A 22,725-nucleotide genomic window follows, 5' to 3' on the forward strand; every position below is an offset into this window, starting at 1 on the left:
AATATTTTCAGTAAAAATGTATGTAGCACAGCAATATTATTGATTATTTATATTATTATTATTAAATCTATATGGTGCCCAGGTCTCGTGACATCATCAGTGATGGAGATCTCTATTACCGTAGATCTCCATATATGGATATATTTCAGAACCTGTTCTGACATTAATTAACATTAATTTGTTAATGTCTCCTTTTTGTCTCATACCTGTTCATTCAAATCTTCAGTTCATTCAATCACTCAAGACACGCTCCATATATGGCCAGTGCAGAATTAATTCCATGTTGATCTGACCCCCCCCCCCCTCATGTCAAAGCGCCAGCGCTCGCCCAGCAGTCTGCCGTCAATGAGGCGGATGCGTCCACGCGTGCACACGACCTTGCCATTGAATAGCCAAAGTATAAAATATAGTTAAAGTGGTTAAAAGATTGTGTTGCAAAATGACACGGATGTTTTCCCTCTTTTAATGGTTTAATGGGTTTAATATTCACATACCGTACAATTCCACTGGAAAATGGGCTGCCAAGTGTCATACGTATGATCTGAGTGGTCTTTCTGTCACCATGTAACCAGGATCAAGTGTTGGTGAGTAACGTCTCCCATGGTCACTCACTGGTCCTCTGGCCCAGGTCCCTGGAAACATTAAGCCCAGCCTAGATATCTTCCACAATGTTTGATTGCCTTACTTAGTCTGTAATTCCACCCACAGAATGCCGTGGGTGCCTGCTTGAAAGCTGTCATCTGAAAATGTATTTCAGAATATCTTTTAGAATTTCCATTTCGGCCGAGCAGCAGTCTCTAACTAGTTACTTCGGCTTCGACTAATTCGGTCTTCACCCGAGTGCTGCTGTGATGTTTCGGGCTCTCGCCATTCCTCAGACTGAAGTGAATACAAAGAGACACCCGGTGATGTAACATGATCACATAATGCATTGCAGCTGCGTACATCCGACACAAAGTCACACCTATAACTAACCCTATAACCCTAAGGTCAAGGTATAGCTGCCACGGCACCATGAAGACAAACGAGCCCTCTTCAAGGTCACACTGCGATGCCGGATCGATACATTTTCCGTGGGATCAAAGCTCTGTATCATTTATCTCGCCTTGCCAGGCGCGTTTGCGTCGGGAAGCCTCTCTTCCATCCCCACCATAAAACACACAGACACCGTTCTGTCCAACCCATCCTTCTCCCCGTGCCTGTCTTAATGCCCAGAGTAATGATGGGACTGCTGTTGGTGTGACAGCGTGTCAAGAGTAGAATCAACCCCACTTAATCTGACCCTGTTGTTACTCACCATCTCTCAACAGCCCTCTTGTCACCTCGCAGCTCACCTGACTCAATCACAGGTTGAAACCACTTGAATCCATATGTCACTGGATGCGGAATGGTTGTGGCACATTGTGAGCTTGTAGATTTGCTATTTCCACCAAATGTTTGTCTATTTTTTGTCAAATACTTTCCTATTTCAGCCGAATGTTTGTTAATTATGTTCCAACGGTACATGCGCCCAGCATAGAGACGCTATAGGGTTCATGTTGTTAAAGGAACACTTGTGCCGTTGATGTGTCATTTAGTTTTTTCTTTTTTTTACAGTTTATTTTTTAAACGCGGCGAACAAGGAAAATGTCCGGGTCACGGAGGGTGGAAAGTCGGTGACATCATGGTCTGGAGTAAACTTTTCAGCATGACTTCGGGGTCGTTTTAAGTCAGAGTACACAGAAGATGACTCAATCAGTATTATGGTTAGAAATGGAACAGCCCTACAACAAAATAGTTGTAAGACGATATATCGTTGCTGTCGGGCAGAAACCTCATATCTCCATATTATAACTTTTAGTTTTAGTTTTTTCTTAAATTAATGGCCTGCTTAGTCATAGTAAAGATTCACACAAAAGCATCAATTTCAAACTTGTGGATCTTGCTTCTTCTAAATTTGAATCTCGAGTCCTGAAAAGTAACGGCTTTGGACATATGAGGTTCTTTCCACCCGACAGACGATAAAGGCTTCATGTGCATTTGGAAAGTTTCACTGTCTTTGTATACGTCATGCACTTTATATGTGAGGTCTTTTGTGGGTGTGCGTTTGTGTTTATGGGGTCCATGGAGAGTGGGGGGGGGGGTTCAAGGGGTCAAGGGGTCTTCATGGTATACGGAGGTGAGCTCCAATCTCTTAATGAATAAACACCAGTATAGGTTGTCACCCTCTGGTGAATGAAGGACTCAAGGATTCATAGCCTAGTCTCCACATACGTTGACTTAAATGAATTGCATTGGTGCTCGGAGCGTGGCCTGAGGCGTGACCGTTTCACACGGCGCCTGAGTAATCACCAGCGTTAGTGGAAACGGTTTGTGTGCGTTCTGTCCCGTACCACACCTCTACTTTATGCCCATGGGATGAGAGATTGTAGATCTGCTATTTTTCAATAGCTAAAGTATAACGTAACGCTTAAAACACCAAAAGGGGTTCCCGCACAAAATGAGTTAAAGCAATAAAACACGTTTCTCTCACAACATCGGTGGTGATTTTGAGAGCAAGTTTTTAGTGTTAGTCTAGTATTAGTCGACTAAATCTACAGTTGATTTTGTTGACCTTGATGTCATCGTAATGCCTGATCTTAAACTTGGTTGCATGCTGAATAGCCGATCTACGAGCTCACAATGCCTCGTGAATTGTGCGTGATGCGTTGTGAGCTTGTAGATCTGCTATTTTCAGAGGGCAACACCCGCGAGCACAGCCAAACAAAGTGACTTGTCTTTTAGTTCTTCTCAACTAACATTTTTGTCTAGTTTTTATTCAACTTTTAGTTTTTGTCAGTGAAATAGTAGTAGTAGTGAAGTAGTCGACGAACATTTGTCCTCATAGTTTTAGTCGACGAAAACCAACACTGCTCTCAAGACATGGAGTACACCAACAGGATATTATGTCATTATGAAAAAGAGACAAATGTGAAACAATGGAAATACTGTATATAATAATTAAATCATGATTCGATAATCCGTCCAAGAGGGTCAGACTCAGATAGCAGTAGTTTGTCTCCAGTATCAGTGGTTTTTCAAGATTTTTCAAAATGTTAAAAAAATAGCAGAAGAATAAAATGGGGACAGAATTTGTTATTTTCCCTGCTTTTTTTTTACATTTTGGTCACATACTGTCTTCGGGATAAATAAATAAAAATCCCTTTTAAACCTCACCAAACATGTGGTGATTGGATTATTGAGAATCATCCAATTCCATCTCCATCTGGTGCTGATGAAGAAACACCTCCCCTTCACAGTGAGGCAAACATGCCAGACACAGTTTGTCTGGCATGAGTCGGTTTTGAGTCATTTCCTGTGAATTTATTCAGTAATACATTTTGCTGATTAGAGTTGTGAGATTTCTCTCTAGCTATCATGTGACTGTTGAAAGCTACTGGCAAATAAAAAGACAGAGAACTAGATGAAGTGCCCCTCTGGGCACAGGTCTCCACCAGGCCAGGTCAGGTTGTGGCCTCCTGGAGGCTCTATAATAGGCCAATGTGAAAAGGGTGCCATTTCTTCTTACGCCTTGGATGACAATTGGATGATTTGAGGCGTTTTGTTCCAAAAATGTGTTAAGCAAAAATCCACCTGTTGGTGGCGCTATAACAGGCCAATGTGAAAAGGTGGGATATACTCCTCAGCCTAGTAGGAACGTCTGAAAGATTCAATCTTGCAAACTTTGAAAGCCAATGTTAGGATGGAATATGAAATATCGGACAGATCCGGCTTGAACACATGACTAGAGATAGTGTGTAACGATTTCTGGGATTTTTGGACAGAATCTGGAGGAGTAATATAAAAGAAAAGTATTTCAAAAGTCGGCCTCCTGGTGGCGCTATAACATACCGTTCTGGAAAATGTGGGGCAAAGGTTCATCGTTGGCATCCAGGGAGGGTGTTTGCAAAATTTGCCATCGACCGGGATAACGGTGCCCGAGATTAGCTGGTAACAGATGGACGGACTCACACACACACACACACACACACACACACACACACACACACACACACGGACGGAGTGCTAAACATACTCTCTCCCCATGCCTTCGGCCTGGTGGAGACGATGAGGAACACAAGAGGAATGACAGAACCTGAATAAAATCTGCTAGCTCACTCTGTGCTTCAACGAAAACCTCAAGTTCACTGGAGTCATCGTCCAAATAGAAACTTCCTTTTTTGAGATGGAGCCAGACTAAACTCAATTCAGGACAGGCTATTTTAGCAGCACACATACCTCAGGGCACAGACCTGTGTCTGACACTGTGCTTCATTCAGATTCTAATTCAGCTAATATACTTTTCGCTCACCACAATTGTGGCAACAATGTGTACCACCCAGTTTATGGATATATGAGTGCTTACTGGAGTGAATAGTTCAGCTTGTAACCTACTGTGTGTGTGTGTGTGTGTGTGTGTGTGTGTGTGTGTGTGTGTGTGTGTGTGTGTGTGTGTGTGTGTGTGTGTGTGTGTGTGTGTGTGTGTGTGTGTGTGTGTGTGTGTGTGTGTGTGTGTGTGTGTGTGTGTGTGTGTGTGTGTGTGTGTGTGTGTGTGTGTGTGTGTGTGTGTGTGTGTGTGTGTGTGTGTGTGCGTGCGCGTGTGCGTGTGTGCTAAGTGTTTTCTGTTGACCATGAGGCTGTAACAAAAGGTCATGGTGAATATACTGCAACATAAAGTAATGAGTAGTATGATGAGAAGGCATATGATATATAATACATTATGCAATCAGGAAAAACAAGACATAATTGTTATGCGAGGCTGAAAATATGGGAAGTGGGAAAGGCAGTCTGTCTTTACTGCAATGGTGTGTGTGTGATGAAATGTGAGCTTGTTACTCTGAGAATGAGACCACCTTAATAGACATATACACAATGTGTCCTTGAACACTCGTCCATGGAGTTTAACATGAGATGACAGGTGCCATTTGTGAGCACCGTCGCCAACGTCTGACCTCGGTCACTTTAAAACCCATCAACACCTGCGCTCGGTCTCGCAAGGACATCGTTTGGCACTTACTGTACACTGCTGCGTGGTGTAAACACTGTACTGTATGCACTGTAGATAGGCTAATATTAAATTACATTCTGTATGGCATAGGTAGTCTGTCTTTCTTATCCGTTTGTTGCGCTTGTCAAATCGTGTCTGGGTATACAGGAAGCTAGGGTAGAGAGGAGGGCTGAACGGAATGCGACGCAGGTTTCAAGCTGGAATGGAAAACGGGGACGGTGCAGTTATGTGGTCGATGGAGGTGCATTATCCAGCCTTCTATGTGGGCTTGACGTTCCTGTCAACATTCCTGGAGGTCACCATATCGGGCCATTGTATTATCATTGGGGTAGCCAGGTATGGGATTATATGAAAATTTCAAATCACGATAATTGTGACACAATTCATTGCGATTTACGATGTTATCGTGATAATCAAAATATGCTAAAAACTCTTAAAATGCCACTTTTGTTAACCACTTGAACCCCAGCTCACAATGTGTTGTGAGCTTGTAAAAATATTGCGATACGATTACCGTGAGCCGTTTATTTACATTTTTATCAAGATAAACAATAATAATGATTATCGTCTAGTTACCACTGTCTGACACAGCATCAAACTCTCTCTCTCTCGGCTCTGTATTTAGAGCGAGAGAGAGATAGACCATCTCTCTCGCTCTAAATACAGAACGTTTTAAACAATCAACAACGTAACCGTGTTCATGCACGTGCAGTATGTTGTCACATTTATACATGTATGTTGGTGTTAATGTCAGGCTTCTATCCCAGGTAAGGATCCAAAATGCAGAACTCAAGGACACAAGGAATAAACTTAAAGTCTTTACTTAGAAATAAGGTACACCATTACAAGGCAAGAATAAACATATACACAAGGCAGAGCAAACTGATAAACCAACAATCACATGAGAGCATCAAGGGCTATATATAGACTAGGTTCATTAGGGAGCAGGTGGGGTGAGACACACAGGTGGGTCCAGATAGTCATCAGGGCAGTGGATGAGTGGGTGTGGCACAGACTGTGGCCAGGGCTGTGACAGTTAATCAGATGTGGGCTTGACGGCCTCTCTCTCTCTCACTCTCTATCTCTCTATCTCTCTCTCTCTCTCTCTCTCTCTCGCTCACTCTCTATCTCTCTGTATGGAAGAGGCAGGCATAGTGATCTTCGGCACCAATTACAGTCGTTGATCTATTATAATGTGTGTGGGTGTGTGTGTGTGTGTGGGGGGGTGTTAGTTCCTTGGCATGCTTGCAGCAGGCTCACAAAATATGATACTAATTGGTCTAGTAGTTTTTTGCGGCCAGAAAGACAAGGTGTGTGAACTCAAGATTATAAATGGGAGAAGGGAATTGGAACGTTCATAACCATAAGTGCACCTGTGTGTTTGTTTCACCTTCATTAACATGCAGATGACCTAAAGTGTAAGTATTTAATTTTCACAAAGAGCAAGTACCTCTATACTATACTGAGTGAAACAGACTTGAAACTTATTTTTTAATCTTCTACACTAAATCTCTTTTACCAAAAATAGCCGATCTACAAACTCACAACACGTCACTTTGTGATGCGTTGTGGTTGGATTCAAGTGGTTAAATGTACCGGTATGTATGTATGTATGTATGTATGTATGTATGTATATATTTATATAAGTATAAAGTTGTTTTCAATCTTTCCGAAATGGATACTCAGGTTTTCCTCGTGACATACTTTATCTAAGTGGGAAAGATGTTTATGTACTGTAATATGACATAGGTGCTATACAGTACTATCAATGTAATTCAGGGTGCCATCAATGGATGAAAAGGTTATTTACAGGGCCAGGGGTGACCTGAGCCCTGAAAGGTTTGAGATGCTGTAAGGCACAGTAATGCCCTTAAGGCTTTCGGCCGTTCTAGGAAAAGTCTCTTATTGTAAACGCCAGCCGAGAGGGCACCTCGAGAGGGCACTTGTGGAGTCTGATATGGGAGGGCAAAGGCCCGGGATCCATCCACAGCGGCAATGTCATGTCACCGCTGAATAGCCTGAGGGCATATCCTCTTAGCCTGTCATTGTTTTTTTGTTAGACGTGGGCCTGTAAAACCCATTGAGACCAAAGCTAGGGTTAAAGTGCTATAGTAATAAACGTAACTTGGAAACTTGTCTCTCTCTCACACACACACACACACAAACACACACACACACACACACACACACACACACACACACACACACACACACACACACACACACACACACACACACAGCTCCTGTTGCCTCCTTTCGTGTCTCTCAGCAGAGGGACGACAAGGTCATTAATACTGCGGTGCTGCAGCTCCAGTGTGTGTGTGAGCGGTGGTGTCTGTATATCATGGCCCATCATGCGACTGGGGTGACAGCTCATTCTGAGTGGCTGGGCCTGATGGAGGGGGGAGCGCTATTCCCGGGCCGCATCTCACCGTTCATCATGCACCTCCCCCCCCCCCCCCAGCGTGCGTACGTACGTACGTACGTACGTGCGTACGTACGTACGTACGTACGTACGCGCTCCATCACCGCAGGGAGGAGAGGGAGAAAGACGAGACGGGGCAGTAAAATATGGCTCCCGTCCGCCTCCCTCTGCATGGCCGTCCTCTCAAGCCACCCGCCATTGCTCATCTTTATTGCCTCTGATGAGCTGGCAGTTAGCGGGCTCATTAATAATCACGAGCTGGAATTAGGTGTTGGTCTAAGTCCCCCAGAGTCTGTCTATGTGTCTCTCCGTTACTCAGACTCACTCCGTCACTTTGTCACTCAACTCTCACACACGGTCGCTCCCTCACTCTCACACTCCACTAGGCATTGGCATCAGATACATGGGATGGCCAGGATGAAGGAGAGACGGAGAGAGGCCCAGTGTGCATTAGTCTTCCGTGTTTCAGTGAAGTTTGACCCCTTTGCCTGCTGTGGGCGATAATCACATCTGCCTTGTGTTATCTCCTCACTGTTTACTCCCTTCATTTGGGTTCTCTGAAGGAGGTGAGAGCATGTCACTCAAACTTGTGCGTGCTCAAATAAACTTCTCCCTGATGATCCATCAGGGTGGACTGCTTCTGTATGTGTGTGTGTGTGTGTGTGTGTCGCACGTCTACAATTTTAGCCAATTCGTCAAAATAATATATACCTACAGCTACAGTACAGACAAGAACCAACTGGCTCCAGGCAGAGAGACCAATTTCCTCAATTTCAAGGCTCTTTGAAGGCTATTCCAAAAAAACGTGATTTATAAAGCACTTTTTACAGGTTTACAAAGTAAACAAGAAAAAAGGTAACAAATGGCCTGAGTAGGCCGGTGCTCGGATAGTGACTATAATATTAAACGGGTGGGATGATATGAATCACATGCACAATCCTTCTAACGTTAAAGAGGACATTCTAAATACAGTATTATTAAGCTACCATTCTATTCTCATTTTAACGGCCATAATGCAATATTTCAAGACTTTGAAATGTTACGATTTAAAATGTGAATAAAAAAACTAAGAATACAACACAACTTGCTCCATCTCTCGTGAACATCATTTGTCATAATCATAACATTTTGGATTTGCTAGTAAAGGTTTGCCAGTGGGTAATGTAAACCAAGCCAATGACGAATAACAAGGAACTGTTTGCGTTAATGCACAGTAATGGCACAGCCGCAGTGTGATAGGGTCCCATTATCCTGCTGTTTGTCACACAGTAAGTCGGTACCTTGCTCGGCCTGGAGATTGGACATCTCTAAAAAATCACACCCGTGTGAACTGAGTGGTGCAACTCCGTGTGGGGGTCCCCGGTGGGTCCCCGGAACTTCCAGGCTCACAGGAACGCGCCCAGGGTAGCCAGCCCGGTTCCGGCGAGCCGCCCCGTGTCCGAAACGGTCGAGAAATGACAGTTACTGTGTGGGGGAATTAGCATTTATATTATTATTTATTAGCAGACACCTCTCTCTCTCTCTCTCTCGCAGGCAACAGTGCAACACTATCGCTCTCTCTCTGTTTCTAGGACAACAGCGCCACTTTTGCCCCTACTGGTACTCAACATAGACATGGGGACAGGTACGTGGACATAGGGGCATTGCTGTTCCTTTGGAGTGGTTGCACCACTCAAAAAGCTCTCAAATGCGATGTGTATATATCTTAAAGATTAGGCAAGACTAGGGGCGGCGGAGGCTCAGGGGTAGAGTGACCGGATGGGAACCGTAAGGTTGCCAGTTTGAACCCTGTTGGCTCCCCCAGAGTTGGTGTCGAAGTGTCCTTGAGCAAAACTGAACCCCTAATTGCTCCCGATGTGCAGGTTGGTGCCTTGCATGGTTTCCTCCGGCATCGGTGTGTGAATGTGTGTGTGTGAATGTAATGCGTAAAGCGCCTTGGATAAAGGCGCTATATAAATGCACCATTTACTACAATGGAGTATCTTGGGGAATTACAACACTGTAGTTTGCAATGCCACTCCAAAGGGTTCTATTTCTGAGTTGCAAATGAGTACAAACAAACTACGCTAACGTTTTAAGACTCTGCACTGCAGTATCTTCTCAGTCGTTGAACTAAAGAAATGTCCGACACTTTACTACTTTGTATTCACCCGGGGTTAAAAAGAAAAGGTCTCTGTAGTTCTGCTCCACTGGCTGTTGCGAGTCGGGAGCGTAGAATCCGGTCAAGTTTTCCGGGGAGCAGACTCCTGGATCCAAAACCCCATAAAAACTTCATGAGGTCAGGGGTTATGCTGAGTAGTTTTAGAGTGTATGGGGGGCCTCCTGCCAGGGCGGACGCGTCTGTGTCGTTCGCTAACCAGCGAAGCACCCGAAGGAGGCACAAAGATGCAGCACCACTCGGAAACTGTGTGTGTGTGAGAAATACAACGTTGAACAGCTACTCTGGCGCTTTCCAATTCTCAATCTCCCCGCCTCGGTAATTGTGAATCAGTTTGCATTAATTGTGACAGTAATCTAGATAATGTAGTGTAAACAAGGACAATCAGATGAGACTCATTAGCCGTTGCCACTGGCTGAGGTCATGTTTAACCACTGTAACATTGACGTCCCTATTTTGGTCATATCATAGGCATCGTACAACAAAGTGTGTGTATATATATAGGGCTTAATGGCAGCTTTTACCTTGTCTCTGAACAAGGACAACATTAAACACTTAACTGTTAATTATTGCGTCCCTTTGAAGTGCCCTTCTCCTGCTGCTATTTCTGTACTAGAAATGCACAATAGTTTATAACTTTGTCTCAGTTCTTTTTATAGAGCGGCAAACTTGGGCTGCATCCACAGTTGTATGCGGCTATTAATTGGTCCTTCTATTCATTCTCCTTGTGTATTCTTTCATGTGTTTAATTTGCTGTTCTATTACTCTATATAGAATGTGCTTGTTATGCGTAGTTTGGTGTATGTTGTCTGTAGTCTATATAGAATGTGCTTGTTATGCGTAGTAGTCTGGTGTACGTTGTCTGTAGTCAAACAAGAAGCAGTCAATAAGAACTATAGAATTACGTCATTGTGGAGCAAACAAACAGTGCCTTGCGGAAGTTCCTTTCGGCAGTTTTTTCATCTCCAAGTTTATCCAGCCAGCCGGCCAGAGTCACCAATGCGAACATTGTGTATGATTGGTCAGACTCTCAATGTCCTGGTGATTTATGTTCTATTTTCGCAATCTGCCAGCAGCATATACCATGGACTGGTACAGTACAAATAGAAATGCCTCTATTATCCCTCTCGGAGGGATTGCAGACGCTATCAGACGGCAATTCATTGATGAAAAGAGATGGCACACATCCATAGTCCATAGCTTCACCCAGCTGCTCAGGTGGTCATGATGAGCGCTTGGGGGGGATGGTATCTGTTTGTGGTTAAAGGAGCATTCAGTGATTTGCGTGATTCGGAACAAGATGTGCACATGCACGCACTACAGTGGGGGGGACACGTGACGGGCCAATAGCACACACACCAAGGCCCGCCCTCTCTCGATCATTATTGGTGGAAGGCCCTCTCTATCCTAATCGGATCAAGGCTGGGCCAATATAGCCAAATACGAAACCTATGTTTTTTTTACCAGCAGGGGTTAACTGGGGACAGTGAGGAACTCCTTATATGGTCAGCACGCTCTATAGTAGGGAGGATTATCACAACAAAACAAGAAAATAAGTGATATTTGAATTTAAGTGAAATCACTGAATATACCTTTAAGAGTCTTGCTCAGGGACACTTGCCCATTATGATCCGTGGTAAAAGAAAAATCACTGTTTTTAAAAAGAATCGTCCTCAGAAAACTTTGTTCGTTTCAGCAAAAAAGAAAAGGGGGGGAAAAAAAGACTTTGTTTGGAATATGCTGCAGGCTTAAATTAATGTAAAAGTTTCTTATAGTCCTAGAAAAGTTCCTTTACAATGGAAGCGAATACTGGCACTCACAGAAATATCATTTTTATTTAATTGGCATGGGCAGCATATAGGTTTGCTTTTTGCCACTTTATTATGGCAATGTAGGCTATTGTGTACTACGAACGATACATAAACCATAAAATACCATAAACATATTTATTTCTCTGGATACCGAGCAGCCATACTAAAGGACCCTGTTCCTTTGATAGTGAACAATTCATTAAGAGCTATACTAAAGTCAGTGCAGGATTGTGGGATTTAAAATGTAGGAATCCATTTCGCCTTGCTTTTTTTTTGTTAAATTGAATATACAGTTGGCTCCATGCATCGTAATTGGACAGGAATTAAGTAAATAGTGGTTTAATGGCAGGACGTGATTTAACACAGTCCAGTATTGAAGCCTTCTGTGCAGTTGTTTTCATTAGCTAGTGAATGTGTTAGACAGGCATGGTGCCCGGGGCCATTAGAAGAAAATGCCATTTAGCGGAGCCTGATTCCCTTTTAGCCAATCCATCAACATGGAGAAAATAGGCCAGTGGTCTAGAAGCCAACTCTGCTCCTCTGTAGTCGATCAAATACACACTATAGGCATGTAGGCACTAAAGTCCTGTCTCTTCACTATACTAGACCCCAACAATATACTAATAAAACAAATCCTATAGATTGCCTAGAATCACCACTGACGCATGACTCCTCCATGACAGCAAGGTTCATCATTCTTTCTCTGCAACATACAGTATGCAGGGAGTGGCTTGCAGCCCTGTGCATGCATTTGCATCTGCTTGTCTGCTTATGAACGGGAGCGGTGTGGGGGGGTTCGATGCATTATGTGCTCAGGAGAGGAGGGGTCTATACTGTCACTGTATAGGTCTGCTTAAGCTGTCTTTCCATCCTGCTTTGACTGCACACTCACCTCGCTATTAACCCACAAGCCTCCACCCCTAACGCCAGCCGCTGCGGCCAGTCGTCAGAGTCATCATCCGAGTGCACGGCACAGTAAAAAGCTACCCACTAATACACGAAATCCTCTGCTATACTCCTCTTTTCAATACCCTCTTTTGCATCGACCAATGCCACTATAATAAAGAGGCTCCCACTGTTGCTTCATTTAGTTGTCTTTGATTTAAGTTTGTTTATTGAACTCTACTGTATGTCCTGAATCTTTCTCTCTCTACCTGTGAATATCTCTCTGGATGTCTCCTGTCGCTCATCCCCCCCCCCCCCCCCCCCGTCTCTCTCTCTCTCTCTCTCTCTCACTCTCTCACTCTCTCTCTCTCTCTCTCTCTCTCTCTCTCTCACTCTCTCACTCTCTCACTCTCTCACTCTCTCACACTCACACTCTCTCACACTCTCACTCTCACACTCACACTCACTCTCTCACACACACACACACACACACACACACACACACACACACACACACACACACACACACACACTTTTCTCTCGACTATTATGTTACTTTAAAGTTACTGTTTGCCGTTTTGTCTTTTCATTTATTTAATTCACCTGTATAGTTTTAGCCCGATAAGTTCTCTTTATTGCTGCTGTTCTTGTGTTGTGTGTTTTCTTTCCTCCATGTGTGGTGGTGAGCTCTCTAACCTCAGTTCATTGTGTTATTATGGCTACCCCCACCCACCCACCCCAGTCCAGGATGATGCTGCCCCAGGTACCCAGGAGTACATTATGTTACGGCAGGACTCCATCCACTCGGCGGATATAAGGAGTAAAGGGTCCCCCTTTCGTGCTAAGTGTCATGAAATCTTCTGCTGCCCGCTGAAGCAAGTCGTCCACAAAGAGAACTCAGAGCCCGAAGGTTTGTTTGTACACCTCCCCCCCCCCAGACCCTTTGCTTTGTTTTCTTGTTTTCATTTGCTGACACACCCCGCCACAACCCACCCTGTTGTCCCGTCACCCATCCCCTCCCTGTCCCGTCCTGGCAGGACAGGGCATAATTATTCTGTCTGAACTGTTCTTTTTAGGAAGCATATGGCGTGATTATGCTCACAGTGTGAGACTATCTGAAGTGGATGCATGTTTGCTCGCAGGGTGCATGCAGGACATGCTCTCGCGCTGTCTCTCCCTATGCTCTCGTGTGTGTGTGTGTGTGCGTGTGTGTGTGTGTGTGTACTGTGTGCGTGCGCGCGTGTGTGTGTGTGTGTATGTTTAATGATCTCCCTCCCTACCCTGAAAACATCCCTATTGGATGTTTGATGATAATGATTTTTTGTCATAAAAAGTACACGACTTAAGTATCAGTTTTGGCTTCCCCTCACCCCCTGAGTATGCAGCCGACTGTTCCCCGCATTCACCAACCATTTCTACTTTGACCCAATGCCCCTTCCTTCCTTCCTTCCTTCCAGTAGATAGATATTAAGTGATATATTTTGAGAGTTTATTTGATCCCAAGGTCAAATTCAGTCATCAGAGTAAATTAACTGATGATAGAAAACAGTAATAAATAAATGAATAAACTATTCAAGTATAATTTAGGCATAACTACAATAAGACAAATGTATACTGTACAGCAGTGTTCAACATTTTTACAGTTTTTGTAAAAGTAAAGTATCGAATACTTCAAAGTGGAAACACTCTGTTTGAAGTAATAGTCAGGAATTCAAAATGTACTTAAGTAAAAGTACAAAAGTATTTGTATCAAAATGTACTTGGAGTACTAAAAGTTCTCCATATGCAGAATGTCCAATTTCACAAGTTTTCAAATGTATGACCGCTGGCGTAGCTGCAGTGCTGCAATGTAGCCTGACAGCATGTCGTGGGCCTGAAGTCATTAACCCATTCTGACCTGAGATCAGATTCTAAAAATGCCTTCTATGTCAGTCGCTCTTCGATTTTTCAAAAATAGCAGACCTACAAGCTCATAGCGCGCCACTCGGTGGCGCGCTATGAGCTTGTAGATCTGCTATTTTTCAATAGCTAAAGCATAATATAGTGCTAACACAAAAATGGGTTCCCGTTCAAAATGGGTTAATGCATGTTTTATAATAATCTAACTAGTAAATAATATACAATGTGTTTCTCTCTGAGATGTGGTGGAGTAGAAGTAAAGGCATTGGAAATACTCCAGTAAAGTTTAAAAAAAAATCATATCTTACAGTGATGTTGTAATGATGTAAAACAAACGGTGACAAAAACAAACATTGAATTATCTTTGTCAATGGCGTTTTTAAAACAAACATTGAACTAAAAACAAACATTAAACCTGTATATAGGAGGGGCCTTAAGTACAGTATGTAAATGTACATTAGTTACTTTCCACCACTGCTGTACAGTGTCTATCCCCTCCTTTGCTTTCCTTTTCTGTCCACCCCTGTGCTATTGCCTCTCCCTCCCTCCCTCCCTCCACCCTAACTGTTCTCTAAACCTCTCCCCTATCCCTGGAGCGTTCAGAACCATGATGCCTGTGCGCTTTGTGTGTGTTATTCCATCAGTCTTAGTAGACATGAGGACATGTGGTACAGTACAGTGCATGCAGTACCCTGAGATCCCTGTGTGCTTCCAGCATGCTACTGTACTGTACTGTACTGTACTGTACTGTACTGTACTGTACTGTACTGTACTGTACTGTACTGTACTGTACTGTACTGTACTGTACTGTACTGTACTGTACTGTACTGTCCGGTAACCAGGCATGATTGCTTCATATATCGCTGATCCCTCTCATGGTAGAGTGCTAAGATTGCAACCCCAAAAAAGTGCTTTCCTTTTCAGACGTCCAGATTGGTAAGATACCATTTCTATATAAGTATACTACTTCAGGAGTGTGAGTGCGTGCGTGCGTGCGTGCGTGCGTGCGTGCGTGCGTGTGTGCGCGCACGTGCGCGCTGCTGCATCTGAGGGATGGCCTTCTTGGTATGACCTTGCCGTGCTCGGTTTATGGACCTGTTCATCTGCGGTGGCATCGTGAGTTGGATCTTTGGAAGGACACAAACAACCAACGTGCATTTATTTCTGTATACATGTAGGGAAAGCTGAGAGAGAGAGAGAGAGAGAGAGTCAAGGAGGGACTGAGCAAGACGAGATGTGTATATAGTCAGACAGATGAAGAGATGGAGAAAGAGAGAGAGAGCGTGCGTGCATGCGTGCGTGCGTGCGTGCATGCGTGCGTGCGTGCACTAGGAGAGGTCCGTCTGCAGAAGGATGCATTATTCAGTTTGGCTGCAGCTCCAGTTGGACGTGACTGAGTTTACAAAGGAAGGAGAGGATACTCTTACGTATACGTCGGTCATTAACATCCACGCCTGACGTGGTTGGAGTTTGTGTAATACTCTGGAGCGCACGCACGTGCGCACACACACGCACATACACAGTACACACAATCACATGCGTATTATTATTATTGCTAAAACTGTTGCTTTTCAGTATTCAAATTCAAATAGAGCGTTTGAAGTGCTTGTAGATCTGCTATTTTTCATACCTTTCTGTGACGCTGTAGCATGCCATCAAGTAGGCCAGGGCATTCATTTACGGGGAACCCCCAATTTTTTTTTAATATGGAGGTTTCTTTCTGACAGCAACGATATAGCATCATATCTCTTCCTTCCTCTTCAACCTCTCTTTCCTTCTCTCTCTCTGGAGTATGGGGTTTATGTTTAGAGTCAGTGCTGACTGTCTGGAGTATGGGGTTTATGTTTAGAGTCAGTGCTGACTGTCTGGAGTATGGGGTTTATGTTTAGAGTCAGTGCTGACTGTCTGGAGTATGGGGTTTATGTTTAGAGTCAGTGCTGACTGTCTGGAGTATGGGGTTTATGTTGTATGTCAGTGCTGCTACACAACAGTGTTAGAGTTAAGCCACGATGCACACTGAGCAATCCCAGAAACCTGTCTACAACATGCCACATAAAGCCTTGGCAAGACAGACAGGCCAATATACAGCACATTTCTCATTTTCACTCAGTCATGCTTTTTTTATATGTATATATCTTTTTACCTCGTATATTTTAGAAGGCGAAATCTATCACGCTGAATTGTAACCATGGTAACAACATTTCAAGGGATCCATGTTGCGGTGATGAATGGGTTTTCTACGCCAGTGATTCGCAAACTTTTTCACGCCGAGGGACTGCCAAACTTTACATATGTGGCATGTTTGGTCACCATCTGAGAAGATTTTGTGCCAGGGGGATCCCCCATAAGAGAAGATTTGTGTCACTTCAAACCGAAATTAGATTAGATTTGTCAACCACGAAGACCCTGAGAATAGCTGTTCTTTCTACTTTGAGAACCACTGTTCTACACCACAAGTTAGATTGAAGCAATGGTGTCAGTGCAGCACAGACAAGAAATGATACGAGATATGATATAGTACTTTATTGTCAGTTCACACTGAAATTTGTCTTGCGACCCAGCAGCCAAGTATGCAGAACACATGCCCAAATTTGGTCATGTACAACTTCCTGGTCTCAACTGCGCATGTTGCAACATGGAGTCCACCATACGGTCTTCGCTTCCCGTCCTCTTTACATAGTCCTTGGGTATCTGAAACCTTCTGACGCACTACACAGCACTGCCGAGATGGGGCGCAGCAAGCTATCTGAACGGTATTGGGAGACGAGATAAAACGCAGATAAAAGAGATAAAGTGTGAATGAGGGCCACACGGTGTCAGAGGAAAATGAGCTCAGCTCGGCAGGCAGAGCTCCGGGCAGCACAATAACTGTCATGTCCAACTCTATCAGTGCGTTTGTCTTCTGGCTCCTCCGTGGCAAGGCCTCTTTCTTCTTTTGTCATTTAAATACCTGTCACTCTGTCTGCTGTTGCTTCTCTCTTTGTCTGTCTCTCCACCAGATTAAGATCTCTATGAATTCCATCCATAATTCAGCCCTATGCCAAGTCCACGCATAATTTACATGGAAACGGACACACGGCACCATACACTCCGTGTATGTATGTGGTGATGACAACAATAGTTTGTTGTTGTCTTTTGCCCATTGTGGATTGTTCTTTAAATAACCCCACACTCTAAATGCACATCCTCTCTCTCTTTCTCTGTTGTCAAACATGTATAGTCAAGATTGTACACAGACTCTCATTCCTCGGTAAACTGTTCGATTTCGCCCACACTCTCTAAATCCCAGAGAGACAGAGCAGGCCTGGTGTGGAATTTATCGAGCTCTGAGCCTCGCCTCCAGACGTTCACAAATGTAAACACAAGTGTAGATGTTATAGCTACTGTCTCCCTGTCGTTCCCCACTGTGTGTTACTGCAATCCCTCGGAATCCCCCCCCCCCACCCTCCCCCATTTTCCATGGGATCATTAACTTAAGCCTAATTTATACTTCATCGAATGCCGAAAAGAACTGATCCAGCCAAGTTGAGGACCTGTTGGCAGCAGTGTTGATTTTGTCGTCTTAAACTATGACGAACAATGTTCATCGACTGCCTTTTTTCACAGACAAAAACTATATAAAAAAAACTAAGCTGATGACTAAACTAATCTATGGTGACTAAAACTAAGACTAAATATATTGACAATGTTTGTCTAATTTGTCAGCTACAACTATACTAAAACTAAAGCATTTCAAATGACTAAAATATGACAAACTAAATGGAATTGTATGTTTTTCTGTCAACACTGTTCAGCAGCTCTCACTCTCTCTCTCTCACTCTCTCTCTCTCTCTCTCTCTCTCTCTCTCTCTCTCTCTCTCTCTCTCTCTCTCTCCCTCCAACGCTGAGCTCTGCTTGCTACTGCTGTGTTGACATGAGACAAACACACATCTCCCGGATGCACTCGCGCTCCACTAACAGCTGAAGTGCGTTTGTTTGTTTGTTCTTTCTTCCGGAGCATTAGCACAGTGTTATTGCGCCATCTATTTATTTCAAATTCAACGTGTACCGTAAATGGAAACGGCATGAATAAGTGATGTCTGTGATATAAGGTCACGGGTGCCTTCAGTTCACAGCCTGGCTGTAAAAAAAAATAGCAGATCTACAAGCTCGTAGCGTGGCACCGAGTGCCGCGCTACGAGCTTGTAGATCTGCTATTTTTGAAAAATCGTGAAAATGTGGCGCAAATATATATATATATTCTTTCAGAGTGAACGTTTTTAGCTCAAATCTTTGCTTCTGAGGGGGTCCCTGGAACAACATATTTTCAGATGGGGGGCCGGCGGCCAATTACATATATTTTTGGGGTCCTTGACATGAAATATTGAGCACCAGAAACATGAGGTTTTTCAGAAAACTGTCGCACAAACAAACACTGGTCACACAGTATTCCCTCTTGTGCTCTGGGGATTGAAAAAAAGATTACGAAAAATGCTGATGCAGAATTCATTTCTGTCTCCTCCAGGCCTAACTCAGTCCTCAAGGGATAAACAAATGGCAGTAGTGGGTGTGTAAGACACAACATTAACAAGGACCCACTGTGGGGCCCATGGGGCGAGCGAGGGGACCAGAGTCAAGTAGCTGGGTCTATTACCTTCCATCACGCTCCATTTAATTAGCCTTTCTCTCCCATTTGCCCCCCTCCTCCTCCCAGAGAGAGAGAGAGAGAGAGAGAGAGAGAGGTGTGTTTCAAAGGCAGAAATGAAGGCAGACAGAGGTAGACTGAGTTGTTATTTTGCTATCTAATTGTTTTATGTATTGTACAATTCTTATTGACTATTAACTGCAAGGTAAATAGCTTTCTTTCTGGGGATGATAAACCCTTAACTCCATTCTGATCTCCTCTATACATTTGTTTTATTTGTATTAACCTAACAAACAACCGTGCAGAAGATAAAGTCGGGGTCAGGAAAAGGCAGCTGAAAGTAAATGCAAAAGAGGCTATCATTTATCTCGGCCGGAAGGCTGAGATTGTTGTCCCCCCCCCCCCCTGTCTGTGTGAGTGTCTGTCTGTGCATAGCTAATCTCGAAAACCGCTGGTCATTTCGTGCACACCAGCGACGCACCAGAACTGGATTCTGTTTTTTTTTACACTTGCGTTGTCACACCCCTCATGAGCAGACCTGGAGCAGGCCTGTCGTTGACAACGTCTGCGTTCATCGCTGCCCGTTTGAAAGGCCCTTTAAGTGTTTAAAATAGTTGGAAGGTTACCTAAAAGCAGCTGTCGCTGCAGGCACTCACTAACACATTACCAATGAGTCATAAGTGATGATAATGACGAGTAGGAATATTTTAGGCAGTGGTGGAAAAAGTACTCAAATTTCTTTACAAGTAAAAGTATCAATACTGAAATATAGAAATACTATGTTACAAGTAGAAGTCCGGAATTCAAACAAAATATACTTGTGTAAAAGTACAAAAGTATTGGCACCAAAATGTACATAAATTACCAAATGTAAAAGACAAAGTACTATAGGCCTACAGAATGTCCCGTTTCAAGTATTCAAATGCATAAAAAATCTTTTTAAAGTAGCAGATCTACAAGCTCACAATGGGACACATTGTAAGCTTGCATTGTAAGAATGCTATTTTCAAATGGCTGAAATGTATAGGGTTGTAAGTGTAAGTGTTGTAGTGTACACCTTTTTGAGAGAAATGATGACATCACTATGAAGCCAGGAAGTGAGTGGTAGGCAGAATGTTATGCTCTGTAGTACCAGTTCACACTACTTTCAGTAAAAAGCATTGATTATAAACTCAACACAGCTGTGTGGCTCATTACAAGTGGGTATTGTATGCGTTTTGTAATAATTATCTAAACATACAAGTTTCCAAATCATTGTAGTGGAGTAAAATTACAATATTTGCCTCTGAGATGTATTGGATTGTATAAGTACTGAAAAATGGAATTACCCCAGTAAAGTAAAAAAGATATCTCAAAATTATACTAAAGTACATACATAGTTACTTTACACCACTGTGAGTGCCGCACTACGAGCTTGTAGATCTGCAATTTTTTTAAAGTCATGAAAACATGTGCACATTTTTGAACATATATTCTTTCACAGCGAACATTTTTAATTCAAATCTTTGCTTCTGGGAGGGTCCCTGGAACAACATATTTTCAGATGGGTGTCCTGTCCATGGCCAAATACATACATTTGTTTTAGGGTCCTTGACATGAAAATGTTTGAGACCGACTGAAACATAGGGTTTTTCAGAAAACTGTCAGGATTTAGAAGACATTTGCAGAACCGTCCTCAGGTCTAAATGGGTTAAACAGAAACAAGCTGATTTGTTACCTGACCGCATAGTTGGTCTGGGGGGGGGGGGGGGCATATAGGAGAAGCGTGTAGTAGATTGTCCCCAAGTGTAAACAATCCGTTAACGCTGTAAACGGTGCAATGAGGCATACTGCTGAGTCAGAACCTTGTAAATGGGGGGGGGGTTAGTACGGAGGAGGGGTTGCTGACAGCTTGCAAGATTGAGCGAGACTGTGCAGTATGTGCGTTAAAAGCGTGCGTTGTGTGTGTGTGTGTGTGTGTCCCTCGCCGGGGTGAGAATCAGTGGTGAAATGAGGCTACGACGACGTGTTTCATTCTGCAGCCACATTTAGCCCAGCGGACCTCATGGGAATCCTTACAGAATGCCATCCTATCACATAGTTACACACATTACAGTACGGTAGGGGCGGGCCCGTTGTTTGTACTGTCTGGAAGCCCCGAAGGCCCCACTCAACATCACTCACCAACACAAGTGTTTGGATCGTAGCCAGCTCTGCGGCATGCTTCTGTGGGTCATCCATCAGCCGAGCCACATTACATGGACCAGTAGCACCCACTCTGACTGTTCCCACCTGCCCTGTTTTTGCTCAATAAAAGCAATGTTTTCCCTTTATTCTCCCTGTGTGAGAGAGAGAGACACACACACACACACACACACACTAAAAAACGAATCCCCCTCAGCCTACGTCACCTGAGTTGTCATCTGAAAAGACCGTTTTGTCATCTGTCGTGATATGATGTGCTTCATCTGACAGGCCCTGTGCCCATGCGTGAGAAAATCTATTTGAGCTGCTGTCAGTCCCCAGAAAGAATCAATATTCTCACCCTCCACATATCCCATTTAGAACTCATTTGTGCTCTTGCCTCATTTCTGTCTGTTTTTCCCTTTCTTTTTTTTTAAAATCTTCGTTTCGCTCTGCGGGGCACTCCAATTTTGCTTCGGATGTTTATGAGAAAACAAGCCAGGAGGGCTGAGACAAATCGCCGCACCCAGAGTTTCATATGCGAGCCTCGTCATTATTATTTGACTGATGATTTGGCAAGTTGGGATTTGAGAGACTGCTGCGTAACCGGTAAAGGGTTATTCAGGGCCTGTGTCTTGATTGACAGGTGATCGGCGCTGAATCTTTCCATCTACAGTACACCAAATCTTGCTGCTCTGCTATTCCTGAGCGGAGCCCCAGAGGTTAATCCCTTCTGACATGTTCTTTGGACTTCCTCGTTGCAAATAATCCCATGGACCCATGCATGGTTGTCCTCTGGATAAACTTTTGCCAGACAGAGAAATGGAAATGGGGGCTGGCTCAACTATAACACACACACACAAAGCCATATTAGGTGGGTCTGTGTGACCGCATCACAGGCAGTGAAGGGGGTTATGTAGGGCTTGTAGGCTACTGTAAAGCCTCGTCTCGCCTCGAGGGGCACAAGGCAATGTGCCAGCCTGCCAGCCACGGGCTCCTGCTGGCTGGGGTTCATACAGACATACCCGCTTTCTATCATCACATTTCCTGCCAGCCCTCCGAGAAGACTTGGCTCATCCAAGGATGTAGGGAGGTGAGATGAAACCCAGCTTATTGACAAGACTAGTTATGTAACCCTAAACTTTTTTGCACAGGCATCGCTGCAAAGGCGCAATCAAGTTGTAAGAATGTGCTATAGACTGTACCAGCCAGTGTTGTTTTTGGCCGCAAATTTTAGTTTTAGCCCTATAGTCTCTTGAATAGTCACATTCTAGTCACCTGGAATGTTTTAGTGTTAGTCTAGTTTCAGTCGACTAAATATCACAAGATTTTAGTCGACCAAAATGTGTTTTGGCAGGCCTTGATGCCGTCATGACTGTTTTAACACTTTTACACTTCCTAACATTTTAGTCTAGTTTTTATTTATTGACAATCGTCTTAGTTTTCGTCATCATAGCTTAGTTTTCATGTCGTTTCCATTTAGTTTTCATCAGTGGAAAAAGGTAGTCGACGAACATTTTTCGTCTTACTTTTAGTCAACGAAATCAACACTAGTACCAGCCAGTCAGACAATGTGGTCTGACTCCTCTCAATGGTTTTATTTTTGGTGCTGTGCTGGAGATCAATTGGTTTACGTGCTCCTCATTAGTGAGTAAATGTCTGGAAAAAATATCCAGGGTATTCCACAACCGCCTTAGCTTGTTTACTTGCCAACTCATGGATCGGTGTGCTGTG

General features: G+C 43.7%; 1 protein-coding gene across 3 annotated transcripts in view; it reads left to right on the forward strand.

The window, feature by feature from the left end:
* fgf13a (fibroblast growth factor 13a) overlaps window positions 1-22,725 on the forward strand; it is a 153,507-nt gene that overhangs the window by 59,389 nt on the left and 71,393 nt on the right. For all 3 annotated transcript variants that reach the window (XM_083785631.1, XM_083785630.1, XM_083785632.1), the window contains exon 3: window positions 13,048-13,215. In XM_083785631.1, the coding sequence (XP_083641757.1) occupies window positions 13,048-13,215 (168 nt within the window). The remainder of the gene's footprint in view (window positions 1-13,047; window positions 13,216-22,725) is intronic.

Source organism: Protomyctophum parallelum (genome assembly GCF_964188405.1).
Source record: "Protomyctophum parallelum genome assembly, chromosome: 16".
NCBI lineage: Eukaryota > Metazoa > Chordata > Actinopteri > Myctophiformes > Myctophidae > Protomyctophum > Protomyctophum parallelum.